The sequence below is a fragment of the Terrapene carolina genome, unplaced genomic scaffold, assembly GCF_002925995.2.
Source record: "Terrapene carolina triunguis isolate 2854851 unplaced genomic scaffold, T_m_triunguis-2.0 Scaffold210, whole genome shotgun sequence".
Taxonomy (NCBI): domain Eukaryota; kingdom Metazoa; phylum Chordata; order Testudines; family Emydidae; genus Terrapene; species Terrapene triunguis.
In genome coordinates, this window is record NW_020664561.1 from 5,827,995 (window position 1) to 5,851,839 (window position 23,845).

General features: G+C 48.7%; 1 protein-coding gene across 1 annotated transcript in view; it reads right to left on the reverse strand.

Moving 5' to 3' along the window:
* Positions 1–21,998, reverse strand: part of LOC112107381 (dimethylaniline monooxygenase [N-oxide-forming] 3-like) — a 28,904-nt gene extending 6,906 nt beyond the window's left edge. The window contains exons 1-6 of the mRNA XM_024201052.3: positions 21,907–21,998; positions 21,397–21,534; positions 4,060–4,248; positions 2,790–2,952; positions 1,135–1,277; positions 421–620 (exon numbers count right to left, since the gene is read on the reverse strand). Of these exons, the coding sequence (XP_024056820.1) occupies positions 421–620; positions 1,135–1,277; positions 2,790–2,952; positions 4,060–4,248; positions 21,397–21,528 (827 nt within the window). The 5' untranslated portion in view covers positions 21,529–21,534; positions 21,907–21,998. The remainder of the gene's footprint in view (positions 1–420; positions 621–1,134; positions 1,278–2,789; positions 2,953–4,059; positions 4,249–21,396; positions 21,535–21,906) is intronic.
* Between the last annotated feature and the right edge of the window lie 1,847 nt (positions 21,999–23,845).

Sequence of the window (23,845 nt, forward strand, 5' to 3'; positions counted from 1 at the left end):
TCTCACCGACAGAAGTTGTCTCTCTAATGGCTTAGGAAAGACATTGCTGTACTGGACCAGACCTAGCCCTGATAGTTTGGAGTCCCATCTCCAACAACGATGCATGAGCGCATAGCAAACTAGCCATGTGCACCTCTCCGGTTGCATAACTCTGAGTCCATATGGATTAGAAGGGACGGAGGATTCCTTTCCTACTCTTGCAAGCAATCCATATGGCTCCTGAAGCGTGAGATTTCATTCACTTGTCCTGTGCTCTTATTTTTAAGCTAACCTGCTATAAACCTGCTGCCTGATGAGAAGAAAGTACATTGATGCTACCAGTAGAGTGCAACCGGGACACCACTGTGCTGCCTTTTCAAAGCTGAGCAAGGCTTTGCCTTCCTTCCCAAATGCTTTGCAGGGAGAATCCCATAAAATTACCTGTTCAAAGGCATCAGGCCGTAGTTCTCATGCTTAAACCACTTGTTCATCCTCCTCACGTACAGCCAGTCGCTGACGGAGGTGGGAAGGGTATCCCTGAGAAAGGTTTCAAAGCGAGTCACAGTCAACATATCCCAGGGGTAGCCATTGTCCCAGACGCGACTCATCACCCAGGAGCCGCTTCTAGAGCTGAGATAAACCTAAAAAAAAAAAAAAAAAATGGACAAAGCAGGGTGAGGCCATTACCATTCTAGAAAGGCAACTACAGCAGAGTGATCACTGGTAGAGGCCTCTTCACCACTTCAGTGCTCCAGTTTTACACCAGTGTCACCTCACGGACTTCACTGCACTTACGTTGGGGTAGAACTGGAGTGAAGTAGTGGTGAATCAGGCCCACTTCACACTCCTCCAGCTCCAACCCAGAACTGGTGGGAAGATATACTGCAAAGAAGTGTACATTGCGGGAGTGACACCTACAGTGCTATGCGCTTGGCCTGCTCTTGATTACAATTTGTGCCATGTAATGTATTCCTCCGGCATGCGACCATTCTAAGCTTATGTTAAGTGTATGAACTTCAAAGCCACCTAGAAGACCTGGATGCCTATTCCCATTAATTGGGTGTCCAAATCCATGATGAGACAGCTTTGAAACCCTCAATTATTGTACCTCAATAACGAGAACTAGCAACTCCACAGCAAGACAGGGAATTGTACCTGTGAGGCCGTGTGACTGAGTTCCACAGCAATGTCTGAACCAGAGTTTCCCAGTCCAATCACAAGCACTCTCTTCCCCTTGAATTTTTCCGGTTCCTTGTATTCCCGGCTGTGGAAGTAGCTACCTTTAAACGTCTTTAACCCTGAGGAAAAGTGGAAAGTAAAATGAGTTCATCTGGATATTTAAAGGGATAGATTTTACCCACTTGCAGCTGGACCCCTTTGCAGTAATTTGTGGGGTTCGGCATTTAGTCTCTATCTGATTTCCACAGCAGATTTGCTCATTTCACAAGTCACAAAAAGGATGGTTCAAACTACTCGTGCTACAAACTCCTCCTAGGATTTGATAGTTCAAGGGGGTTCTTTTTTGCCTTGGAAACAGTCTAAGGCACAGGACCAGGAGCCAGTAGTGCTGGTTCCGTGTCCAGCTCTTCCACCTTGTCTAGTTTTTCAAAGTTCTGACCACCTGCAGATGGAGTGGTGGGTGCTCAGCAGCTGTGCAAATGAGGCCCATCACCCCTCTGAGATTCAGTCTTCTCAACTGTAAAATCATGTACGGTGAGGCTGAATTCACTCACACTGGTAAAGAATGTTGAGACACTTGGACAGAAAGCACTTCGTAGATGCAAAGCATCCTCATCCTCATCCTCACCAGGCATAAAGGTTCTGCCACAGCATCTTAGTTGATTGCCATGTCAAGAATCCAGTTACTCCAATGAAATTGCAGATAATAGAAGCACTCAGAGGTCATTGAGAGCAGAATCTGGCCCTGCACATTTTGCGGTGAGACTTCCAACCCCAAGACAAGAGAACACTTGCTTGCATAAAAAAACATTGCATTTGAAAATAGGCCTTGATCATTTGAGAGGATTTGAATTGTTAACATGAACAAAGGACAGAACAAAATCCCCAGAAACACCCTCTCCAAGTTGTTCTAAAGAGATTAATCCTGTGCCTTCGTAATGCCCTGCCAAATAGTAAAATTTGATGACTATACCATTGCATAATGTTTCTCTAAACAAAAAGCTGGGGTTTATATACCGTAATTGCTAACATTGTACTTGACAATTATATGGTCTTGGTTTTTAATACTGCTTATAGTTCTGAACTAAACAGTTATTAAGAAGGTTTGGCAAGTTTTTAAAGCTATAATTAGAACAAGTTGAAAAATGCTTATTTTTTGTGGGCGACAAGGTGGGCGAGGTGATATCTTATATTGGATCAACTTCTGTGGGTGAGAGAGATGAGCTTATGAGCCACACAAAACTCTTATGCAGGTCTGCATGGCTCGAAAGCGTCTCTCTCACAACAATAAAAGATATGACCTCCCCCACCTTGTCTCTCTAATATCTTGGGACTGACACAGCTACAACTACAAGGAATACAACATATTTTTTGTGTGAAATTGTAAAATTATTTTACACCATTTTCTGCAATTTTGTTTTGAATTTCCTATGAAAGAGAGGAAACTGAAATGATTTTGTTTTCAAAAAATCATTATTAGTACAAATTTTCAGGTTTTGGTGAAGTTTTTGAAAACTGAATTCATTTCCAAAAATTTAGTTTTTTTCAATTAAAAAACCTCCTCAATGTGCTGATGAAAATGTTTTGACTAGTCCTTGCTGTAATATATGCATTGCACACACACAACTCACCAGGGAAGCAATCAACTGGGAAATTTGGATACACATGATGCCCCGAACAAACCATAACCGCATCAAATACAGCTGACTCTTCCTTCCCGTCCTGTTTTGTAATAACATCCCACTGTCCGGTGACAGGGAAATCGGGGCGTTTTTTTATACTGCTGACCATAGTCTTAAAAGAAACAAACACATGAGTTTGTATTCATCGGCACACGATTCTGCAGGCAGATAGCTTTGTAAATGTCATCGGTCTTACTGGATTCACAGTAGAGAGCTGGGTGAAACCTTGCTCCACTAAACTCCATAGGAGTTTTGCCATTGACTTTAATAGGGCCAGGATTTCACTCTGGAATACATGTGTAAGAGCTAATGAACTGGCCTTGTCCCCAATAACAACATGCCAAATTATTTTGATTTTCCTGCCTGGCGTTCCCTTACTGCTTCGCCAAAGCGACACCTTACAAAGATGGAAGTCAGTTACAGAGATGTGTTGTCAGTGATGTACCATTCTTAGAAGGTAGGTTCTTTGGGGCAAGGACTGTCTCTCTGTTCTGTGTTCGTACAGCTCCTAGCACAACGGGGTCCTGGTTCATGCCTGGGGTCCTAGGTGCTATTGCAATAAAGATAAATAATAATAATCACTTTGATCTGGGTGACATTTTGGAATCAGAGTTGGACAAATGTAGCCTTTTGGTATGTGTTCACCCAATAGCAGACTGATTTTCACAGGTTTGTTCATTATTAAATCTCAGTCAATTAATGCTTCAGGTAAATTTCAGCCCATGAATGGATTGCTCAGGACCAGTTCTTTGCTATACTTAATTCACTGTTCTCGCTGTGTGATGTCATCTAAGCCACACGGGATTGTTTTGATTGGATGACCGAAACATTTATTTTATAAACAGGAGGAAGGCTTAACTTGTATTTAAACCCTGTGTGTCTCCTGTCTAACATTCAGTTACTCCACCACCAAAACACCGTGTAGATAGAAGGCAGACTCAGAGGGGATGTTTTGAGAAGCACAGTGTGACCCATTTGCCCTTGCCAGCAGACAGACTGATTATATTTGTTCATTGCTCTGAATTAGTCAGTTAAGGCCTGATGGTACTCATCTAACGAGGTCAGCAAGGGTAGAACTCCAGCCTCTGCCCTCAGAGGAATAAAGGACTGGGAGTGAGTTATTCCGCCACTAGGAGCCACTCTTCTAATGGGGACAGGAAGTAGGTAAAGCCATGATTCCGGCCCACCATGCACTGGCCTTAGCAGCTCTAAGTCTTACCTTGAACTTTATATATCTTAAAAGAGCAAAGTGCTTGGCATACATCCTGATGTACTCTTGGAGCTTTGAATTGTGCATGTAATTTGGAAAATCATCAGGGAAAGGGAAGTCAGGGAAACACATCATTTCTTTGCAGGAGTTGGTGAACACGGAGCGGTAAATGCTGGCTCTACCTTCCTCGGCATGTTCCTACAGAGAATAATAATAATTAACAAAACAGCAAAAACATCTGCACAGAAGGTGACTGCAAGACTTGCTGTAACATGGTGGAGATTCACTCACTAAAGAATTAGCTACAGAGACACAATTCTCAGCTTACCTGGGATGCTTCATCCAGCGTTCCTGCACACGTAAGATGAGAAGCGCGAGCTGATGATGAGTTACAGTGTGCTACCAGTGTTGCCAACTTGCAACATTTTGTGTTTATCTTAAAGCCCCAGCTCCTGGAAGCAAGTGATGACATGAGAATCTAATCTTTCATTTTTTAACAGAGTAAGCTGTAGCCCACGGTTGCAGAGAAAAGCTTGAAAATGTGACCTGAGTGTCCCCTGGAGGCAAGTAAGAAGAACCCCAGATTTACCATTTAAAAAAAATCATGATTTTTATGCCAATCTCGTGATCTTTTCAGGTCTGATTTATGATTTTTGAACACCTGGGGTTAGCAACACTGGGTTATTTGGAGACGTGCCATTGTAACCCATGGTCCGTGTGCATGCCATCTTCCGCTCTCTATCTGGGTAAGTCTGCTTTGACTCTTCAGCTCCAGGTGGGGAAACTCATCCTTTTAGCTCCAGAGGTACCTGCCTGGTTTGAACTCCAGTGTGCTAGTCAAAATGTCGGCTATCCCACAATTACAGAGAAATACGCTACAAGGTCAAAATTCCCATTGACTTCAATGGGAGCAGGATCAGACCCCTAAGCCCCGATTCTACAAGGCACTTAAGCACATTTTGCTGAATAGGGGTGGACTTGAGTATGACTTCAAATTAAGCAGATGCTTAAATCCCATCTTCAATGGGATTAAAATTAAGTGTGTGTTTTAGTGCTTTGCTGAATCAGGGCCCATGTTTTTACCATGTAATTACAGAGTACAGAATTCACCAGCCAAATCCTACCAAGGACGGACAGAAATGCTTGGTATAAAAATAAATCCAGTCAAGAAAGAGGACTCTAAGTTTTAATATAATAGATGTGCAGAAGTGCTGCTGCCTTCTCCAATCCTATGCTCCTTTCATAGCGCCTCTCAGATTCTATCACAGGCAGGGAAGAAAGAACATACGCATAACTTCAAATCAATACTCTTTAAAACAAAGTTGGAGGGAGTGTTGTCTAGGGAAGGTGACCAGGAACCAGGACTTGAGTTATATTCCCAGCTCTGCCACGGGACAGCTGTGGAACTTTGGGAAAGTTACTTCACTGCTGAGAGAGACAAGGCTGCTGTGACTCAGTTTCCCCATCTATAAAAGGGGAATAATAATACTATGCTAGCTAAGATCACTTTGAGATACTCAGATGAAAGACACTACACAGATGCAGACTATTATAATCAACTCCTCCTCCATTTACTGGCCGAGACCACAGTTCAGGTCTTCAGGAGGTCTGTGGTTTCTTTGCTGCAGAGAGCTGCTAACATAAAACCAAAGCTCAAAGCAGGGCAAGGAATTTGGCTCCCCATCCCCTCTGCTCCACCAACACCCCCTTCCTTGTCTGCTTGTTCGTCAGATTTTTGCACAATCCCCTCCTTCTTCGCAGCCACCTATGCCTGGTTCAACCTCTCTGAGCTCATCCACAAGGCCCCACCTGTCCCTATTTAAAGACCCACTTTTACTGCCCCCACTCTGAGAGCTAGGATGACAAAATCACACGTGTCTTGACTGTGATCCGAGGCAGGATTTCAACTCAGGCTTTCAGAGGGACAAGGGTAGTGCCTTAATCAAACTCCCTTTAATACGAACATGAGAGTTCGGTATGTGGAAAATGCAGAAAATTAAGAACATAAGAATGGCCATACAGGGTCAGACCAAAGGTCCATCTAGCCCAGTATCCTGTCTTCCGACAGTGGCCAATGCCAGGTGCCCCAGAGGGAATGAACAGAACAGGTAATCATCAAGTGATCCATCCCCTGTCGCCCATTCCCAGTTTCTGGCAAACAGAGGCTAGGGACACAATCCTTGCCCATCCTGGCTAATAGTCATTGATGGACCTATCCTCCATGAACTTATCTAGTTCTTTTTTGAACCCTGTTATGTGTGGCTATTTGGCTTTGTCTGCTGGTGAAATGCAAAGGTCTAATGCGACCCTATTGAAATTAGTGCTAAAAATCCCATTGATTCCAGTGGGTGCAGGCTGTGGCTGGAGTTGGTTAGGATGATGCAGGGGGAACTAGCTGGGAGAAATAGTATGTAATTTAGAAAAAAAGAGTTGGACTGAACAGCCTGACAGATCTATTTTGTTGTGTACTAGTCTCACAGGGGAAGTGGTGCATGTCATGATATATGGAATCGCCGACTGTCTTCACCGGGAGGCATTTATTAAAGAAAACAGCTACATGTTACTGAAAAACAAACAGGCTTCCACACAGCTTGAGTTCCAGTCTTGTCTCTCCCGTTCACCATGGGGTGGGTTTCAGAGACAGAGCTCCAGCCCAAGCCAGAACGTCTACGTGGCTATTTTTAGTGCTGTAGCCTGAGCTACGAGATTCTCTGCCATAGGTTTATTTTATTTTTTGCTGTATAGGCGTACCTAGAGACAATGAATGGCTGAATATCATACTGCCACCTATTACAGGGCAAGCACTAATCTCCTAGGAGGTTTAAAACTTGACCAAGGCATTGAGAAATAAAACGGGTGGGAAGAATCTTGCATTGGCAAGATGGGGATACAGTAGATAGCCCCACTGATACTTATGTGCTAAGCATTAATTTGATAGGTAGTTGGGAAGTTGCCAGTGACCTAAGGGTTAAAGTAGGCCGTTGCCAATTCATGCTGAGTGTTTAAAGTTACCTGATATGTGTGCATTTGTACTTGTGCTCTGCAAATGGGAATGTGAAGTAAGAAGGGTTATGTAATGAAAACAGAACAAAACACATAGCTCCCTATTAACAGGCAATGAGGTGCAAGAAAGGGAGTTGAACCTTTGTCAACTGCATGCTCCTTAGCTGGATTTTCGCTGCAAATACAGGAGTATCTTTACCTGTTGAGATAAGGAGCTTTATAAACATCTGGGATGGGCCCTGCTTTTATTCACCGCACTCAATTTAACTGATTAAAGAAATACAGGATCCCCCTAAAGTTCCTCTGCTTTGTCTCAGGTGCAAACAGATTAATGACTCTTTGTGTGACAGCCTGGCTATTCTTAAGTGACAGGCAGAGAAACCACAACCCTGTTGTTTAAACACAATATCACTGTCAACAAGTTTGAACAAGTGATGGCCAGGAGAACTGCACAGTGAATTGTCTGCCAGGTGCAAAGCTTGGGGATCTCGAGACATCTAGACAGACTTATGTGCAGTGCTGGGGAGGAGCCGATGGTCATGGTACATGAAGGAACCAATGACATAGGGAAAGGTAGGAGAGAGAGCCTGGCAGCCAAATTTAGGCTGCTAGGTAAGAAATTGAAGTCCAGGACCTCCATAGTAGCATTCTCTGAAATGGTTCCAGTTCCACACCCAGGGCCAGTAAAGCAGGCAGAACTGCAGGGTCTCAATGTGTGGATGAGATGATGGAGGAGGGATTTAGGTTTATTAGGGACTGGAGAACCTTTTGGGAAAGGAGGAGCCTGTACAGAAAGGATGGGCTCCACCTACACCAGAACAGAACCAAATTGCTGGCATGTAAAATGAAAACAGTCATAGAGGAGTTTTTAAACTAAGGGCTGGGGGAAAGCTGGTGTGGAGGAGCTCATGGTTCAGACAGAGACATCCCTTAGGGGAGGATCTATTAAAGGGGACATAGGCGCCAACTCTGTGGAAAGGGGATTCTCTATATCTTAGTGGAGAGGACAGAAGTTGACAAAGTACAGGTAGGAACTGAAGAGCAATAGTCAAATGAAAAAGAGTCCCAGACAATTACGCCACTGGAAGGCAGAGAACTAAATACTGACAAGTTTTATGAGTGCTTGTACACAAATGCTAGAAGTCTAAATACTAAAATGGGTGCCTGGTAGTAAATGAGGATCTTGATATAATAGGCATCACAGAACCTTGGGGGAACGATGATAATCAATAGGACACAGTACTACCAGGGTACAAAATATATAGGAATGAAGTGTTGGTCGTGCAGGTGGAGGAATGAGGAGTGGCACTATGTGTGAAAGAAAGCATAAAGTCAAATAGAATAAACATTTTAAATTAATCAAACTGTACCACAGAATCTCTATGGACAGAAATTCCATGCTTGAATACTAAGAGTATAGAGGAGGAATGTACTACTGACCACCTGACTAGGATGGGGATTGTGAAATGCTCAGGGAGATTAGAGAGGCTACAACAACAGAAAACCCAATAATAATTGGGGATTTCAACTATCCCCATATTGACTGGGTACATGTCATCTCAGGACGGGATGCAGAGATAAAATTTCTAAACACCATTAATGACTGCTTCTTGGAGGAGTTAGTCCTAGAATTCACAAGGGGAGAGGCAATTCTTGATTTAGTCCTAAGTGGCACACAGGATCTGGTCCAAGAGGTGAATATAGCTGAACCATTCGGTAATAGTGACCATAATATAATTAAATTTAACATCCTGATAAGGGGAAAATACCAAATAAACCAACCACAGTAGCATTTTACTTCAAAAAGGGGAACTACATAAATGAGAGGAGGCTAGTTAAACAGAAATTAAAAGGAACAGTCACAAGAGTGAAATGCTTGCAAACTTCATGTAAACTTTTTAAAAACACCAAAAAAGAGGCTCAAACTATATGTATACCACCCCCCCCCCAAAAAAAAAACCTGTAAGAGGACCAAAAAAATGCCACCATTGCTAAACAGAGTAAAAAAGGCAGTTAGAGATAAAAAGGCATCCTATAAAAATTGGAAGTCAAATCCTACTGAGGAAAATAGAAAGAAGCATAAACTCTGGCAAGTCCAGTGTAAAAGCATAATTAGGCAGGCCAAAAAAGAATTTGTTTTAAGTACATCAGAAGCAGGAAGCCTGCTGAACAATCAGCGGGGTCACTGGACAATCAAGGTGCATAAGTAGCACTCAAGGAAGACAAGGCTAAATGAATTATTTGCATCGGTCTTCACTGCAGAGGACATGAGGGAGATTCCCATACCTGATCCAGTCTTTTTAGGTGACAAAGCTGAGGAACTGTCCCAGACTGAGCTATCAATAGAGGTGGTTTTGTAACAAATTGATAACTTAAATAGTGATAAGTCATCAGGACCAGATGGTATTCACCCAAGAGTTCTGAAGAAACTCATATATGAAATTGCAGAACTACTAACTGTCGTGTGTAGCTTATCACTTAGATCAGCCTCTGCACCATATGGCTGGTGGATAGCTAATGTGATACTGATTTTTTAAAAAGACTCCAGAGGTGATCCTGGCAATTATAGGCCAGTAAGCCTGACTTCCGTACCAAGCAAATTGGTTGAAACTATGTAAAGAACAGAATTATCAGACACATAGATGAACACTACATGATGGGGAAGACTCACCACTGCTTTTGTAGAGAAATCATGCCTCAGCAATCTGTTAGCATTCTTTGAGGGAATCAACAAACATTTGGACAAGGGTGATCTAGTGGATATAGTGTCCTTGGACTTTCAGAAAGTCTTTGTCAAGGTTCCTCACCAAAGGGTCTTAAGCAAAGTAGGCAGTCATGGGTTCAGTAACTGGCTAAAAGATATGAAACAAAGGCCTGGTCTACACTAGGCGTTTATGTCGAATTTAGCGCCGTTACATCGAATAAACCCTGCACCCGTCCACACCACGAAGCTATTTAGTTCGACATAGAGGTCTCTTAAATTCGACTTCTGTACTCCTCCCCAACGAGGGGAGTAGCGCTAAATTCGACACGGCCATATCGAATTAGGCTAGGTGTGGATGGAAATCGACGGTAATAGCTCCGGGAGCTATCCCACAGTGCACCACTCTGTTGACGCTCTGGACAGCAGTCTGAGCTCGGATGCTCTGACCAGCCACACAGGAAAAGCCCCGGGAAAATTTGAATTCCTTTTCCTGTCTGGGCAGTTTGAATCTCATTTCCTGTTTGGACATTGTGGCGAGCTCAGCAGCACTGGCAACGATGCAGAGCTCTCCAGCAGAGATGGCCGTGCAATCTCAGACTAGAAAGAGGGCCCCAGCATGGACTGATCGGGAAGTCTTGGATCTCATCGCTGTGTGGGGAGATGAGTCCGTGCTTTCCGAGCTGCGCTCCAAAAGACGGAATGCAAAGATCTATGAGAAGATCTCTAAAGCCATGGCAGAGAGAGGATACAGCCGGGATGCAACGCAGTGCCGCGTGAAAATCAAGGAGCTGAGACAAGGCTACCAGAAGACCAAAGAGGCAAACAGACGCTCCGGAGCCCAGCCCCAGACATCCCGTTTCTACGAGGCACTGCATTCCATCCTAGGTGCGGCCGCCACCACTACCCCACCAGTGACCGTGGACTCTGAGGATGGGATATTGTCCACTGCCGGTTCCTCGGACATGTTAGCGGACGGGGAAGATGAGGAAGGAGATGAGGAGGACGAGGCAGTCGACAGCGCTTGCAACGCTGATTTCCCCGACAGCCAGGATCTCTTCATCACCCTCACAGAGATCCCCTACCAACCGTCCCCAGCCGTTAACCCGGACACAGAATCAGGGGAAGGATCATCCAGTAAGTGTTTTAAACATCTAAACATTTATTTTTAACAGAACAGGAATGTTAACAATACCAACAATGGGTTTCTCATGATTAGTTTGCCCTAGGCGCTTAACGTTTCAGTCCCGGGCAGTGCAACTATTAAAAAAAAATCTAACAATGTCCGGTTTTGCATGATTGTTCTGCCCAAGCCGCTCTACTGTTTAGTCCCTGCCAGTGCAGCTACAGTAAAATGCGGTCTACATGTCCGGGGATAGAGCAGAAATCCTCCTGGGACATCTCGACGAAGCTCTCCTGGAGGTAATTGGAAAGCCTTTGCATCAGGTTCCTGGGGAGAGCGGCCTTATTGGGTCCTCCGTGGTATGAAACGTTTCCGCGCCAGGAGACAATCAAGTACTTCGGGATCATTGCCCTACAGAGCATGGCGGCATACGGCCCTGGTCTTTGCAGGCTTTCCCGGAGCATTCTTTCTTTATCACTGTCTGAGATCCTCATCAGGGTGATGTCGCTCATGGTGACCTGCTTTGAATTAGGTAGGGGAATGTTAGTATTGGGACTGCTTGCCCGTTCCTTTACAGAACTGTAACCGCCGGTTTACAGCCACGTGGTGGAGGCGGGAGAGGGGCGGCATACAGGGATCTTTCCCTGGGACAGCCGCGAGGGAGTGGGACCGGGGCAGAGTTGATGCTTGCCGGATTGCTGGCAGCAGGGACTGGCGTTGCTTTCAATGTGAAAGGAGGCCAGTGCTACTATTAAAGTTTTAAGCAGCCACAAGTCTACGGCTTACCAAGTCTGCCTGCTACACAAATTCCGGTGTCCTGCCCCGCTTCTCAGATCGGCAGTGCAAGACCCCAGGCACTGAATGCGAGGGCCGAAAATTCAACCTTGTCCTGAGTGCGCATGTGATAGGTGCTGTGCATGGTCTTGTTCACAGAGAAAGACTATGTTCTTTGTTCACAACTACATTTATCTTTCTGAGGAATTCACTCCCTTTTTCCCATTCCCACAGCCACATCTGCGACTGTCTCCCAACCCAGCCTGGCATCACACTCCCAGAGGCTAGCGCAGATTAGGCGGAGGAAGAAGAGGACGCGGGAGGACATGTTCTCGGAACTAATGGGCTGCTCCCGAGCCCAGGCTGCACAGCAGACACAGTGGAGGGAGAACTTGTCCCAAATGCACCGGTCACACATGGAACGGGAGGAGAGGTGGCGGCAGGAAGACCAGCAGGCGACTCAAACGCTGCTTGGACTAATGAGGGAGCAAACGGACACGCTCCGGCGCCTTGTGGATGTTCTGCAGGAACGGAGGCAGGAGGACAGAGCCCCACTGCAGTCTATCTGTAACCACCCTCCCCCGCCACCAAGTCCCATACCCTCCTCACCCAAAGTCCAAAGAAGGAGGGGCGGCAGAGTCCGTGAAAACTCTCACTCCACCCCTGCAGACTGCTCAAGCACCAGAAGGCTCTCATTCCCCAAAATTTGAAAAGTCCTTTCCTTCCCGCCTCACCCAAGCCCCCGTCCAAGTTTCACCCCCCAGTTTCATGTGTGGTTGTTAATAAAAAATACGTTTCTGTTCATTACTGTTTCCATCATGTTCTTTAGAGGAGAGTCTGTCTGAAGGGGGGGAAGGGGGTTGGTAATTGGACAGGACAGCAGCAGGGCACACACACAGTGCAGTCACTAGTTACCCTGGTCAGTCTGGGAGGTGGTTTTCATGTTCTGTGGGGGGGGGGTGTTGCTCTGTGACTTTGTGGCGGGGGAGGGCAGTTACAGATCTTATGCAGCGGTCCTTATCCTGGATCACAGAGCCACGCAGCAGGGGATCTGTAACCCTCCTCCCCCTGCCACAAAGTCACATAGCCACCACATACACGCAGTCCCCATCAGGAGGGCTGGCAGGCTCCGTTGAAACAACCAGTCCACCACTGCGGAGCCTGTCATTCCTGCAGTTTAGAAGCGTCATTTGCATCAGTACACTACACCCGCTCCCCACCACAGTCTGTGTCCCAGGTTTAAAACATTCCCGCGAAAACAGTAATAAAGAAAACGGTGTCCATTAACAAAATAGAAGTCATTTTATTTTTAAACGTGTGTTGGAAGGGGGTGAAGGGGGTATGTAACTGGAGAGGATAGTCAACATTGACTGGGTAAAGAAACGGGGGCAGGTTCAGCTTCTCTGTACACAAACTTAAAAGTCACAGGTTACCCTGCTCACTCAGGAACCTAGCTTTCAGAGCTTCCCGGATGCACAGCGCGTCCCGCTGGGCTCTTCTAATCGCCCGACTGTCTGGCTGGGCGTAATCAGAAGCCAGGCTATTTGCCTCAACCTCCCACCCCGCCATAAAGGTCTCCCCCTTGCTCTCACAGAGATGTGGAGCACACAGCAAGCTGCTATAACAATGGGGATATTGGTTTCGCTTAGATCACAGCGAGTCAGTAAGCTTCTCCATCTCCCCTTGAGACGGCCAAAAGCACACTCCACCACCATTCTGCACTTGCTCAGCCGGTAGTTGAAGAGTTCTTTTTCAGTGTCCAGAGCGCCAGTATAGGGCTTCATGAGCCAGGGCATTAGCGGGTAGGCTGGGTCCCCGAGGATCACTGTAGGCATCTCCACATCCCCAAGAGTTATTTTGTGGTCCGGGAAGTAAATACCTTCCTGCAGCCATCTAAACAGACCAGAGTTCCTGAAAACGCGAGCGTCATGAACCTTGCCCGGCCATCCGACGTTTATGTTTGTAAAACATCCCCAATGGTCCACCAGTGCTTGCAGCACCATTGAAAAGTAGCCCTTTCTGTTAATGTACTGGCTGTCCTGGTGGTCCGGTCCCAGGATAGGGATGTGAGTTCCATCTATAGCCCCACCGCAGTTTGGGAATCCCATCGCGGCGAAGCCATCTATGATGGCCTGCGCGTTTCCCAGGGTCACTACCTTTGAGAGCAGTACCTCAACGATTGCGTTGGCTACTTGCATGACAACAACCCCCACGGTAGATTTGCCCACGCCAAAGTGGTTCGCGACTGACCGGTAGCTGTCTGGCGTTGCAAGCTTCCAGAGGGCTATGGCCACTCACTTCTGGACAGTCAGGGCTGCTCGCATCCGGGTGTCATTGCGCTTCAGGGCAGGGGACAGCAACTCACAAAGTTCCATGAAAGTCCCCTTCCGCATGCGAAAGTTTCGCAGCCACTGGGATTCATCCCAGACCTGCAGCACTATGCGGTCCCACCAGTCCGTGCTTGTTTCCCGGGCCCAGAATCGCCGTTCCACAACATCCACATGACCCATTGTCACCGTGATGTCCTCGGCGCTGGGTCCCGTGCTTTCTGACAGGCCTGTGCTACTCTCAGACTTCAGGCCCTCACCGCGGTGCCGTAGCCTCCTCGCCCGATTTATCTGCATCTGCCTCTGGGAAAGGTGGATGATAAGCTGCGAGGCGTTGACAACGGACACAACTGCAGCAATGGTCGCAGCGGGCTCCATGCTCGCAGTGCTGTGGCGTCCGCGCTGTCACTGACCAGAAAAGTGCGCGAACTGATTTCCCGCCGGCGCTTTCAGGGAGGGAGGGAGGGAGGGCGGTAGTGACGGACGGATGATGACAGTTACCCAAAAGCACCCTCGACACATTTTTTTACCCAGAAGGCATTGGCGGCTCGACCCAGAATTCCAATGGGCAGCGGGGACTGCGGGAACTGTGGGATAGCTGCCCACAGTGCACCGCTTCCAATGTCGACGCTTTCCCCGTTAGTGTGGACTCACAAAGTCGAATTACTGTCCTTAGTGTGGACACACACGTTCGACTTTGCAATATCGATTCCACATATTCGATTTAAGTGAAATTGAACTACTCTCGTAGTGTAGACATACCCAAAGGGTAGGAATAAATGCCCAGTTTTCACAGTGGAGAGAGGTAAATAGCAGAGTCCCCCTAGAATCTGTACTGGGACCTGTGCTGTTCAACATATTCATAAATGATCTGGAAAAGGGGGTAAACAGTGAAGTGGCAAAATTTGCAGATGTTACAAAATTACTCAAAATAGTTAAGTCTAAAGCAGACTGCGAAGGGTTACAAAGGGATCTCACAAAACTGAGTGACTAGGCAAGAAAATGAAAGATAAGAACATAAGAATGGTCATACTGGGTCAGACCAAAGGTCCATCTAACCCAGTATCCTGTCTTCTGTCAGTGGCCAATGCCAGGTGCCTCAGAGGGAATGAACAGAACAGGTAATCACCAAGTGATCCATCCCCAGTTGCCCATTCCTAGCTTCTGTCAAACAGAGGCTAGGGACATCATGAATGAAATTCAATGTTGATAAATGCAATGTAATGCACATTGGAAAACAATCTCAATTATACTTACAAAATGCTGGGGTCTAAATGAGTTGCTACGCAGCCTTGGCCACTCTGGCACCAATTCAGATCAGACAGAAGTTGGCCGGGGACCAAATGCAATTTCCATAGGAAAGCTCTGGATGTGATGGAATTATTGCACCTTTCGCCCGAGGAGTTTAATGTGCAAGAGTTTAATGAGGAGTTTAAGGCCTGGCTTGACAAAGCCCTGGCTAGGATGATTTAGTTGGTGTTGGTTCTGCTTTGAGCAGGGGGTTGGACTAGATGACCTCCTGAAGTCTCTTCCAACCCTAATCTTCTATGATTCTATGCAGGACCCCAGGAGGTGGGTTAATGATCACGTGTCCCATGGCAGCTGTTTTTGAGCGCACAGCACCATTGCAGTACAGGGGTGAAGAATACCACCCTTAACCGGAAGTGCAGGGGAAGAGTTCAGAAGCAGAGTGGAAACGACCAGTTTGGAATTTGGCCAGGATATTGGGGCTAAAGCCCAGTTTCATACAAACAGGTCCCTGTAATGATCACAAGTGATCCTGTGAGTGGTGTCACATCTCATCTGGAGGACGACGCCTCCAGCAACTTGGTGCCCCCTTGAACATCACACTAGGGACATGTTCAATATTGATTCAGAGGGAAGAGTGCCACTTCCCAAAGCACCAACAGTATTTCCTGCACTGCTCAGAGGGACCTTGAGAGGTCAGCAAGTCCAGCCCCTTGTGCTGAGGCAGGACCAAGTAAACCTAGACCCTCCCTGACAGGTGTTTGTCCAACCTGCTCTTAAAAACCTCCCAAAAATGGGATTCCACAACCTCCCTAGAAACCCTATTCCAAATCTTAACTGCCTTTAGAGTTAGAAAGTTTTTGCTAATATCTAACCTAAATCTCCCTTGCTGCAGATTAAATGCATCATTTCTCCTACCTTCAACCCTTGACATATTTGAAGACTTATCAGGTCCCTCCATCAGTCTTCTTTTCTCAAGACTAAAAGTGCCCAGGTTTTTTAAGCTTTCCTCATCGGTCAGGTTTTCTAAACCTTTGATCATTTTTGTTGGTCTTTTCTGGTCTCTCTCCAATTTGTCCATATCTTTTCTAAAGTGTGGTGCCCAGAACTGGACACAGTACTCCAGCTGAGGCCTCACCAGTGCCGAGTAGAGTGGGACAGTTACCTCCCATACATACGACACTCCTGTTACTACACCCCATAATGATATTAGCTTTGTTCACAGCTGCAGGGCCGCTGCATCCACTAGGCAAACTAGGCAGCCGCCTAGGGCGCCAAGATTTGAAGGTGCCAAAAAGCGGTGCCCAAAATGTCTGGGATGCTCACCCGGCGCCGGCTAAATGTGTAACCCTCTTTGATCAGCTCCGGCCGGCCGGGAAGTGATGTCATTCCTCCTCTGGCCGCCGGGGGCGCTGTGTTGCTCCCTGCTGCTCTGGCTCTTCCCCAGGGCCCAGCCCCTGCTCAGCCCCGCCCTGCCCCCACTCCCCTGAGCTCTGCAGCAGACACCCGACCCCAGCCATGCCGCCGGCGAGTGCTGGGGGGTAGTTTCCCCCTGCCCCCCAAGCCAGCCCCGGCCCCCCGAAGGCCTGCCCCCCCAATGGAAGCCGGGCCTCCCCCCCGCTCCCGCCTCCCCCACGGAGGCCTGGGGCACCCCCCCACGCGGGGGGGCTGCGTAGGGCCCAAGAATATCTAGGGATGGCCCTGGTACCTGCCACCCTGCCCTCAGCTAGCCCCACACCCCCTGTCTCCAGCCAACCCCACACCCCATCTCCAACCAGCTACGCATCCCCTGCCCGAAGCCAGCCAGCCCCACACCCCCTGCCCTGCCTGCAGCCAGCCCCGCACCCCCTACCTCCAGCCAGTCCCTCTTCCATCCAACCCCTGCAGCACCTCCCTCCCTAAAGCCAGCCAGCCCCGCACTCCCCTGTCTCCAGCCAGCCCCTGCCGCACCCCCGTGCCCGAAGCCAGCCAGCCCCACACCCCCGTCTCCAGCCAACCCCGCACCCCATCTCCAACCAGCTCCGCATCCCCTGCCCTGCCCGAAACCAGCCAGCCCCACACACCCCTGTCTCCAGCCAACCCCTGCCGCACCCCCCTGCCCCAAGCCAGCCAGCCCCACACCCTGTCAGGTTATTCATTTATTTTCATTAAATATGTAATCTAAATAATGAAAATAATAAATTTTCAAGCCGAATATGTATTAATTCTAATGAACAATGCCATATTATGCAGTATTCATTTTTGAAAGTTTATAATAAGTGATGCTCCGAGGGGAGGGGTGGGGGTGGGAGGCGCAAGGTGGAAGTTTCGCCTAGGGCGCAAAATATCCTTGCACCGGCCCTGCACAGCTGCATCACATTGGTGATTCATATTCAATTTGTGATTCACTATCACGCCCAGATCCTTTTCAGCAGTATGACCACCCAGCCTAGACAACTCCAATCCAAGCATCCCTTGGTAATGCAATATGATATGGATACAATGTGTGCACCCTCTGTGAAATTAGACAGTGGCTTCACACCCATTCCAAGCAGCCAGGTGTTCCACCACAAAAACCACCCTCTGAGTTGGTACTAACTGGACCTACTGTTGTCAAGGCAGTAGCCATGGTCCGAGTGGGCAAAGGGAGTGAAATCCCTTCTCTCTCCTTGAGATGGAGCCTGCAGATTGGTGTTGAGGCATGGTTACAGGGCAGAGTGAAGGAAACGGCATCTAGAGAGGTCTTTGGTTTCCAGAGTTGTCAATCTGGGCCTCTCCGGCTGGAACTCCATTCCAACATTTAAAAAGAAAGGGTGGTGCAGAAAGAAGTGGTGCGTAGAGGCAATGCAAGCGCTCCTGCGTTTTTGTTTATGCAAGTGTTGCTGTAGCTGTGTGACAAAGTGGGAATTCTCTTAATGTTTTGTATGAATATTCTCTGTGTGTCTCAGTTTTCCTTATGTGTTGCACAAGTATCTATTCTAGGTGGTGGGACAAAGGTGTGTGATCGTTGCAGAGACCCTAGAGGGCAGGTGTGACTGCTGTCTAGCTCCCTGGGCCCAGACAATAGCTGGGCACTCTGTATCGTGGCAACTGATGGCCAGGGCCCATCCTCTGCAACAGCCAGCCGGAGGATTTGGAGAACAAAGAGGCGGAGGCCAGGAGCAACAGGGCATGACTGAGGGTGGGCTGCTGGAAGCAAGTCAGGCTCCTGGTTTGAGACTCGGGGAGCAGAGCCCATGGCTCTGAGTTCTGGATCCCCCCAGACGGTCTTTGCTGAATGTCCCTACTTTCTGTGCTAATAAGCTCTGTTCTACGCTGTGTTCCAGACGACTAATAAACCTTCTGTTTTATACGCTGGCTGGGAGTCACTGCTGACTGCAGCGTGGGGGTGCATGGCCCTGCTGGGGGGAGGGGGCATGTAAGGCTTCCCCAGGTGTCCCATCCAGTGGGACTCCCTGCGGGGAGCTCCCGGCGTGAACAGGGGTGCTGAACGCTCCGAGGGCAGACCCGGGAGGCGCTGAAGCAAAGGAGGCTGCCCTAGTGAGAGTGAGCCGTGAGGGGAATCACACTACAAAACGGTCCTGTCTGAGCTCCATTCCGAGCGGCTCCAGAGCACCGAGCCTGTGCGCCCGTGGCGTAGCTAGGAGTGGAAATTTGGGTGGGCTCTGACTTTCGGGTGGACGGGCAATGCCAGACTGTGCTATCCACTGACCATGCCCACTGGCTGTGCAGCCTGTCCAGGGAGTGCTGATCCCCTCGGCTGTGCCCTGACTCTGCAGCGGGGGAAGAGAGGGTGCTGTTGCCTCATTGCGGGGTATGGGCTGCTGCCCTTCAGCTGGGGGCTCGCATCTCCTGCAGGCCGTATGGCCCCTGTGCGAGGTCGCCTCTGGCTGCACTGCAGGGGTATGAACAGGGGCTTGCCTGTGCACACAGCTTGGCCCAGACTCTTACTGAATTGCCCAGCAAAGTGCATCCTCTCCTGGGAACACTGCAGAGAGACCGGCCTCACTCCTGCCTCCGGCCGTGCAGAGGATGAGCCGTGCGGAGAGCGCCACAGGGCAACGGGCAGCCCCCGAGCACCTGCTAGTTCAGCTTCTCCCTCGATGCCACACCCTCTTCCTAGCCTTGGGTGCCCCCAGACACAGGGCTTCACCTCCCAAGCTGGGCACGCGCATGGGGCGGCTCAGAAAATGACAAGGCAGAGCTGCCAGAGCATGGCTTTCTGAAGGGCGGGTGCATAGCTCCGCCCTGGATTTCAGGTGCCCGAGTGACACTCCAGGGACTATACCCCTGCTCAGATTTGGGTGGGCCATGGCCCACCCATTCCCACCCGTGGCTATGCCCCTGTTGTGCACCCATGACACCTAGCACACCTGCATTCCAGCTCTGGCCTTTGATGGCCGCCTCGTCTCCTGGAGAAGGGTTAGGTTCTCTGTCCAGGCTCTCTCTGGGTTGTGCTGGCCTGTCATTGTCTCCTAGTTACTCCTTGGAAGCCTCAGCTGGCTCTGGCAGCTCTCTGCCCCCTGGTGGTTCTTCCTGTGAGTCTGAGGCTTGTGCTGGGGGAGGGGAAGGCGACTATGTGGGTTGGGGGGTAAGGGCGCATCTTCCCCTCTCTGGCCCCACGAAGAACCATCAGAAAAAGGAAGAAAGCCCCAGGTTACATTAACTTCTCTGCAGCCTCTCCCCTGAGGATTGGGAAGCTGCTCCTCTCAGGGTGGGGGCAATGCAGCCCCTATGCCAGAGACAACAGGGGCCCGGCTGGTGCAGAAAATCAGCAAAGTTTATGGGTAGCGCCTTTTCTATTGCTTGGGAGGATCTTCATGAGGAAACCCTCTCAGACGTCTGCCTCCAAAGCCCCCTCCCACGAGTGCTAATGTGTGTGTGTGAGCTGTCCCCTTGTCAGCACATCTTTGCAGCAATACACAAACATTAGTCCTGTCAGTACCCCATTTCATAGATGGGGAGACTGAGGCAGAGAAGTCCAGCTCCGTACACATGGTTAACAAGTGTCAGAAGCAGGACTGGAAGGCCGAAGGTGCTGGTTCCTGCTAGCCCATACTGCCTCGCAACATTTCATTGCAAGCACAATGGAAATGAGATTCGGTTCACTGTGGGCCTTATTCCTTCGCCCAAGTGAGAGAATGAAGAACGAAACCCTGTGATCTGGCAATAAGCAGCTCTTTGAATAAGGCCCCTATCAGAGTCACGGCTTTGTCTGTGCTGTCGGGAGGATCAGGTCATGAGAGCAGGGCAACAAGAAGAAAGTTGCAGTGCTTGATGTCAACTTTTGTCCTGCAGGCAGTCTTTTTATAACATGGCTCTGCGCTGAGTCTAGATTCATTCCTGCAAGCCTGCCGACTGCCACAGAGAACATACATGCAGGAGGGTCACTTTGGGGTGCGGGGGTACTGAAAGGTTCTTCTCCTTCAGGGGTGGTGGAACCCAGCAAGGAGTCGAGCTTTCGGTGCTACAGTAAAGCAAAACCAAACTCCTTCCCTGCACTCCAGGGGTGGGCGGCTAGGGCGCAGGGCTCTGATAAGACAGCAAGGTCTGATAAGGACTGCACGTGGCACCATCATCGGACGCAACTTCCCTCCCACGCACTGCCAGAGTAAGCGAGTAAGAGTTGAGTTTGCCTGGCTCAGACACAGCTGGCTCGGATTCCCGTCCCCAAATTGTGCCCTCAGCCTCGCTTCTAAAAGCATTAAGCCGGAACTAGAGTTTGCTTTATTTTTAAGACATCTAATTAACTCTTAAGCAGTAAAATCTCAATAAAGCCTCCACAGGGTCAGTTACATTTCTGGCTGTTCTAACATGTGGTTGCACAGCACCTTGTGATTAACACAAAGGAACTTTTACAGGGACTGACAGCCTGATTTTCAGAGCACCCACAGCTCCCCTCTACTCCAAATGAGTCTGTGGCTGTGACTGTGGTTAGTAAAGTGACCATTAGCACAGATTTCACCACCCTGTGCAAGTGCCAGAGAAAGATATGGTGCTCAAAAGTTAGTGATCTGTTCTAAACAATGAACAGATGCTTCTCCTGAAGAGCAAACCAGTCTATAGGCATCAGGGAAAGTAAGATACAAGACAGGGCGTATGCAGAATGGAGTGACAGCTGGGATGCGACAACACCAGCCGTATTCTGAAATCATAATGTTTTGTCATCCGCCAATGAGCTTCCCACTTACTGTGAATTTCCAGAGCCCTCCGATGTCATCGCTTCTCTCGAAGCAGGTGGGCTCCAATCCCTCGTCCAGACAGCACTTAATGGAGGCCAGTCCACTCACGCCAGCTCCAATGATTGCCACTCTCTGTACCATGGTCTCCTGCGGCAGAGAAGGAGCACACCTCTTCAGTGCATAGAGCTGTCGGCGAGCAGAAACCACAGCATTTCAGCAGAATGGCTTAGAACTTTATTAGAGAAGACTAGGCCACCTTTATGGACAGAAATATCGCACACATGCTCACTCTCTCTATAAATATAGTGGTAGCTTGTTCTGATTCCTATTAACACTCAGTGATGTGAAACAGATCCAGCTGCAATAAGGGAATGAAATGGAGCTGATTGATTGCCCAAGATCTGCAGGAATGTTAAACTCACAGTTGTCAGCTGTCCACTCTGCATTTCAGTTTCACAATCACTTTAGCCATTTCTCTCTTTTTAGCCTACCAAAGCGATGTCCCGCTTTCCCCATTACCTTTGCTCCTTCTCTTCTCCAGCCCAGTCCCTGATGCCTGTGAGTGGGTTTCAGGCAGGCACGGGGGAAACAAATGCCTTTCCTGGAACCTATTATTTTGAGAAAAGCAACTGAAATGTGGGAGGAGTTTCCCTTAAAGAGCAAGCCACTTTTACGCACCATGTCACAGGGGGCAGGCCTCGCTGGCAGGGCTGTGTAAGGATGTGTCTGTACAAGTATTGGTGGTGATTTTTGGAGCTTAGCATCCCTGGAGTGGAAAGCGAGGAGGGGCTGGGAGATTTGAGCTCTCTGCTTCAGAAATAAATTGTCTAGGTGATGCTATTCCAGACAGCACCTGGGGTCATTGGGCAGTGGTGACCAACCCTGATTCCCATCCGGATATAGCATGACAGTGATTCCCTAAATGCCCTTCCCTTCCATGTCCCACTTGGCTCTGACTCCACTTTCCAGCCCACGCAGAGGGGTCCCTAGAAGCCACAGACCCTGCAAACAGGCTGGAGATAGGGTTAGATCACATCCTCAGAGTTGCGGTAACAGCAGGGAGAGAAAGGCTAGTGCCAGGGAGCACTAGGAATACATGGAAGTGGGGTGGTCTGGTCATGTTCTGAGAGGAAGCGGGATGGGGCTCAGCATCTGGGGAACCTAAACCACCCATTCACCCAAGGACAATTTTTTAGAAGGCTTCTTATATGCCGTCTGTCTGGTCCCCACTGTCCCGCCAGCTGCCGGTTCTTCCCAGAATGGTGGAGTCACAATACCTCCGTTAGTTCTTGCCATGTTGTCAATGCAAAGCGGTCATTAGGAGTGTGCTACTCCTCATTTCAGCCCTAGAGAGGGATTGTTGGGACACCAGTGATGATTCTAGTCCTGGTTTGCACACAGCACAAACCCCACCAGCAGCGAAACGGGTGTATATTCACTTGTCAGCCTGTGCTAAGGAAAGCTGAGGTATGTAGTGAAACCCTATTTGTACACTCTTCAGGGTGTCTGGCTCGTCCAGATTTTCCACATGCCTTCCTCTGGTTCAGAGTGTGCAGGCACTTCCTTCTGACCAGCCACAAGCTAGGCACAGAGTCCCCTCGCCGGCGAGTGCTAGACCTAAACAAACCCATAAGTCATTGCCTAGAGATTGCACAATGCTGGAGCTGCATGAATAATCCACGGCAAGTAACTTGTTGTGTGCAGCTGGTTAGCTGGTTAGCAGCAGACAAGAAGAAGTTGTGTTGGTTATTCAAAAGCCAGGACTGACCCGGCATATTCTTGAGGGCCACTGACTGGCCCTTCATCTGTTCATATGGATACAAACATGGAGCACCCACCACATGATGTAACTGGCACATTCAGCCTCATTCGCTGTTCACGGGTGGTCTGGGATCAGTTTGCCATTTTTCTGATGTGGCTATTTATTGGAAATTATTCACGTAATCAGAGAGCCGAAGGACAATCGTACACAGGGGCCAGTCAGGAAGATCAATGGGACTTAAACCAGGAGAGCAGAGAACCAGCACAGTGGCTGGTGGGACAGAATGTGCAATGGACAAGGGGAGAAAAATCATTAGGTGTCATCAGGGACCACGGGTCCCAAACCCTGGTCCACAGGGCTCTGAGGTAGCCGGTCAGAACTTATTGGCTCCTAGAGACCTGGTAACAGTTGCCAGAATGAGAAGCTCAACCCTGACAGAGGACTTCTGACCTGGGCTCTCATTGGTGGAACTCCAGGAGTCCTGATTGGTTCCCTGCTCCTATTGAAACCAAGCAGAGGAGCAGGAAATTGTCTGTGCAATTGGATTTCTCCTGCTCAGGGCTGCATCCACTGTGTTACCTGCCCCTACTGGGTCAGCCTGCCCACGTCCCAGTCATGACAGCTATGGAAAAGAGGGCAGAGTAAAGCACATGGATGCATGTTGCCCAGATAGCCTATTACATATTTGTATTACAG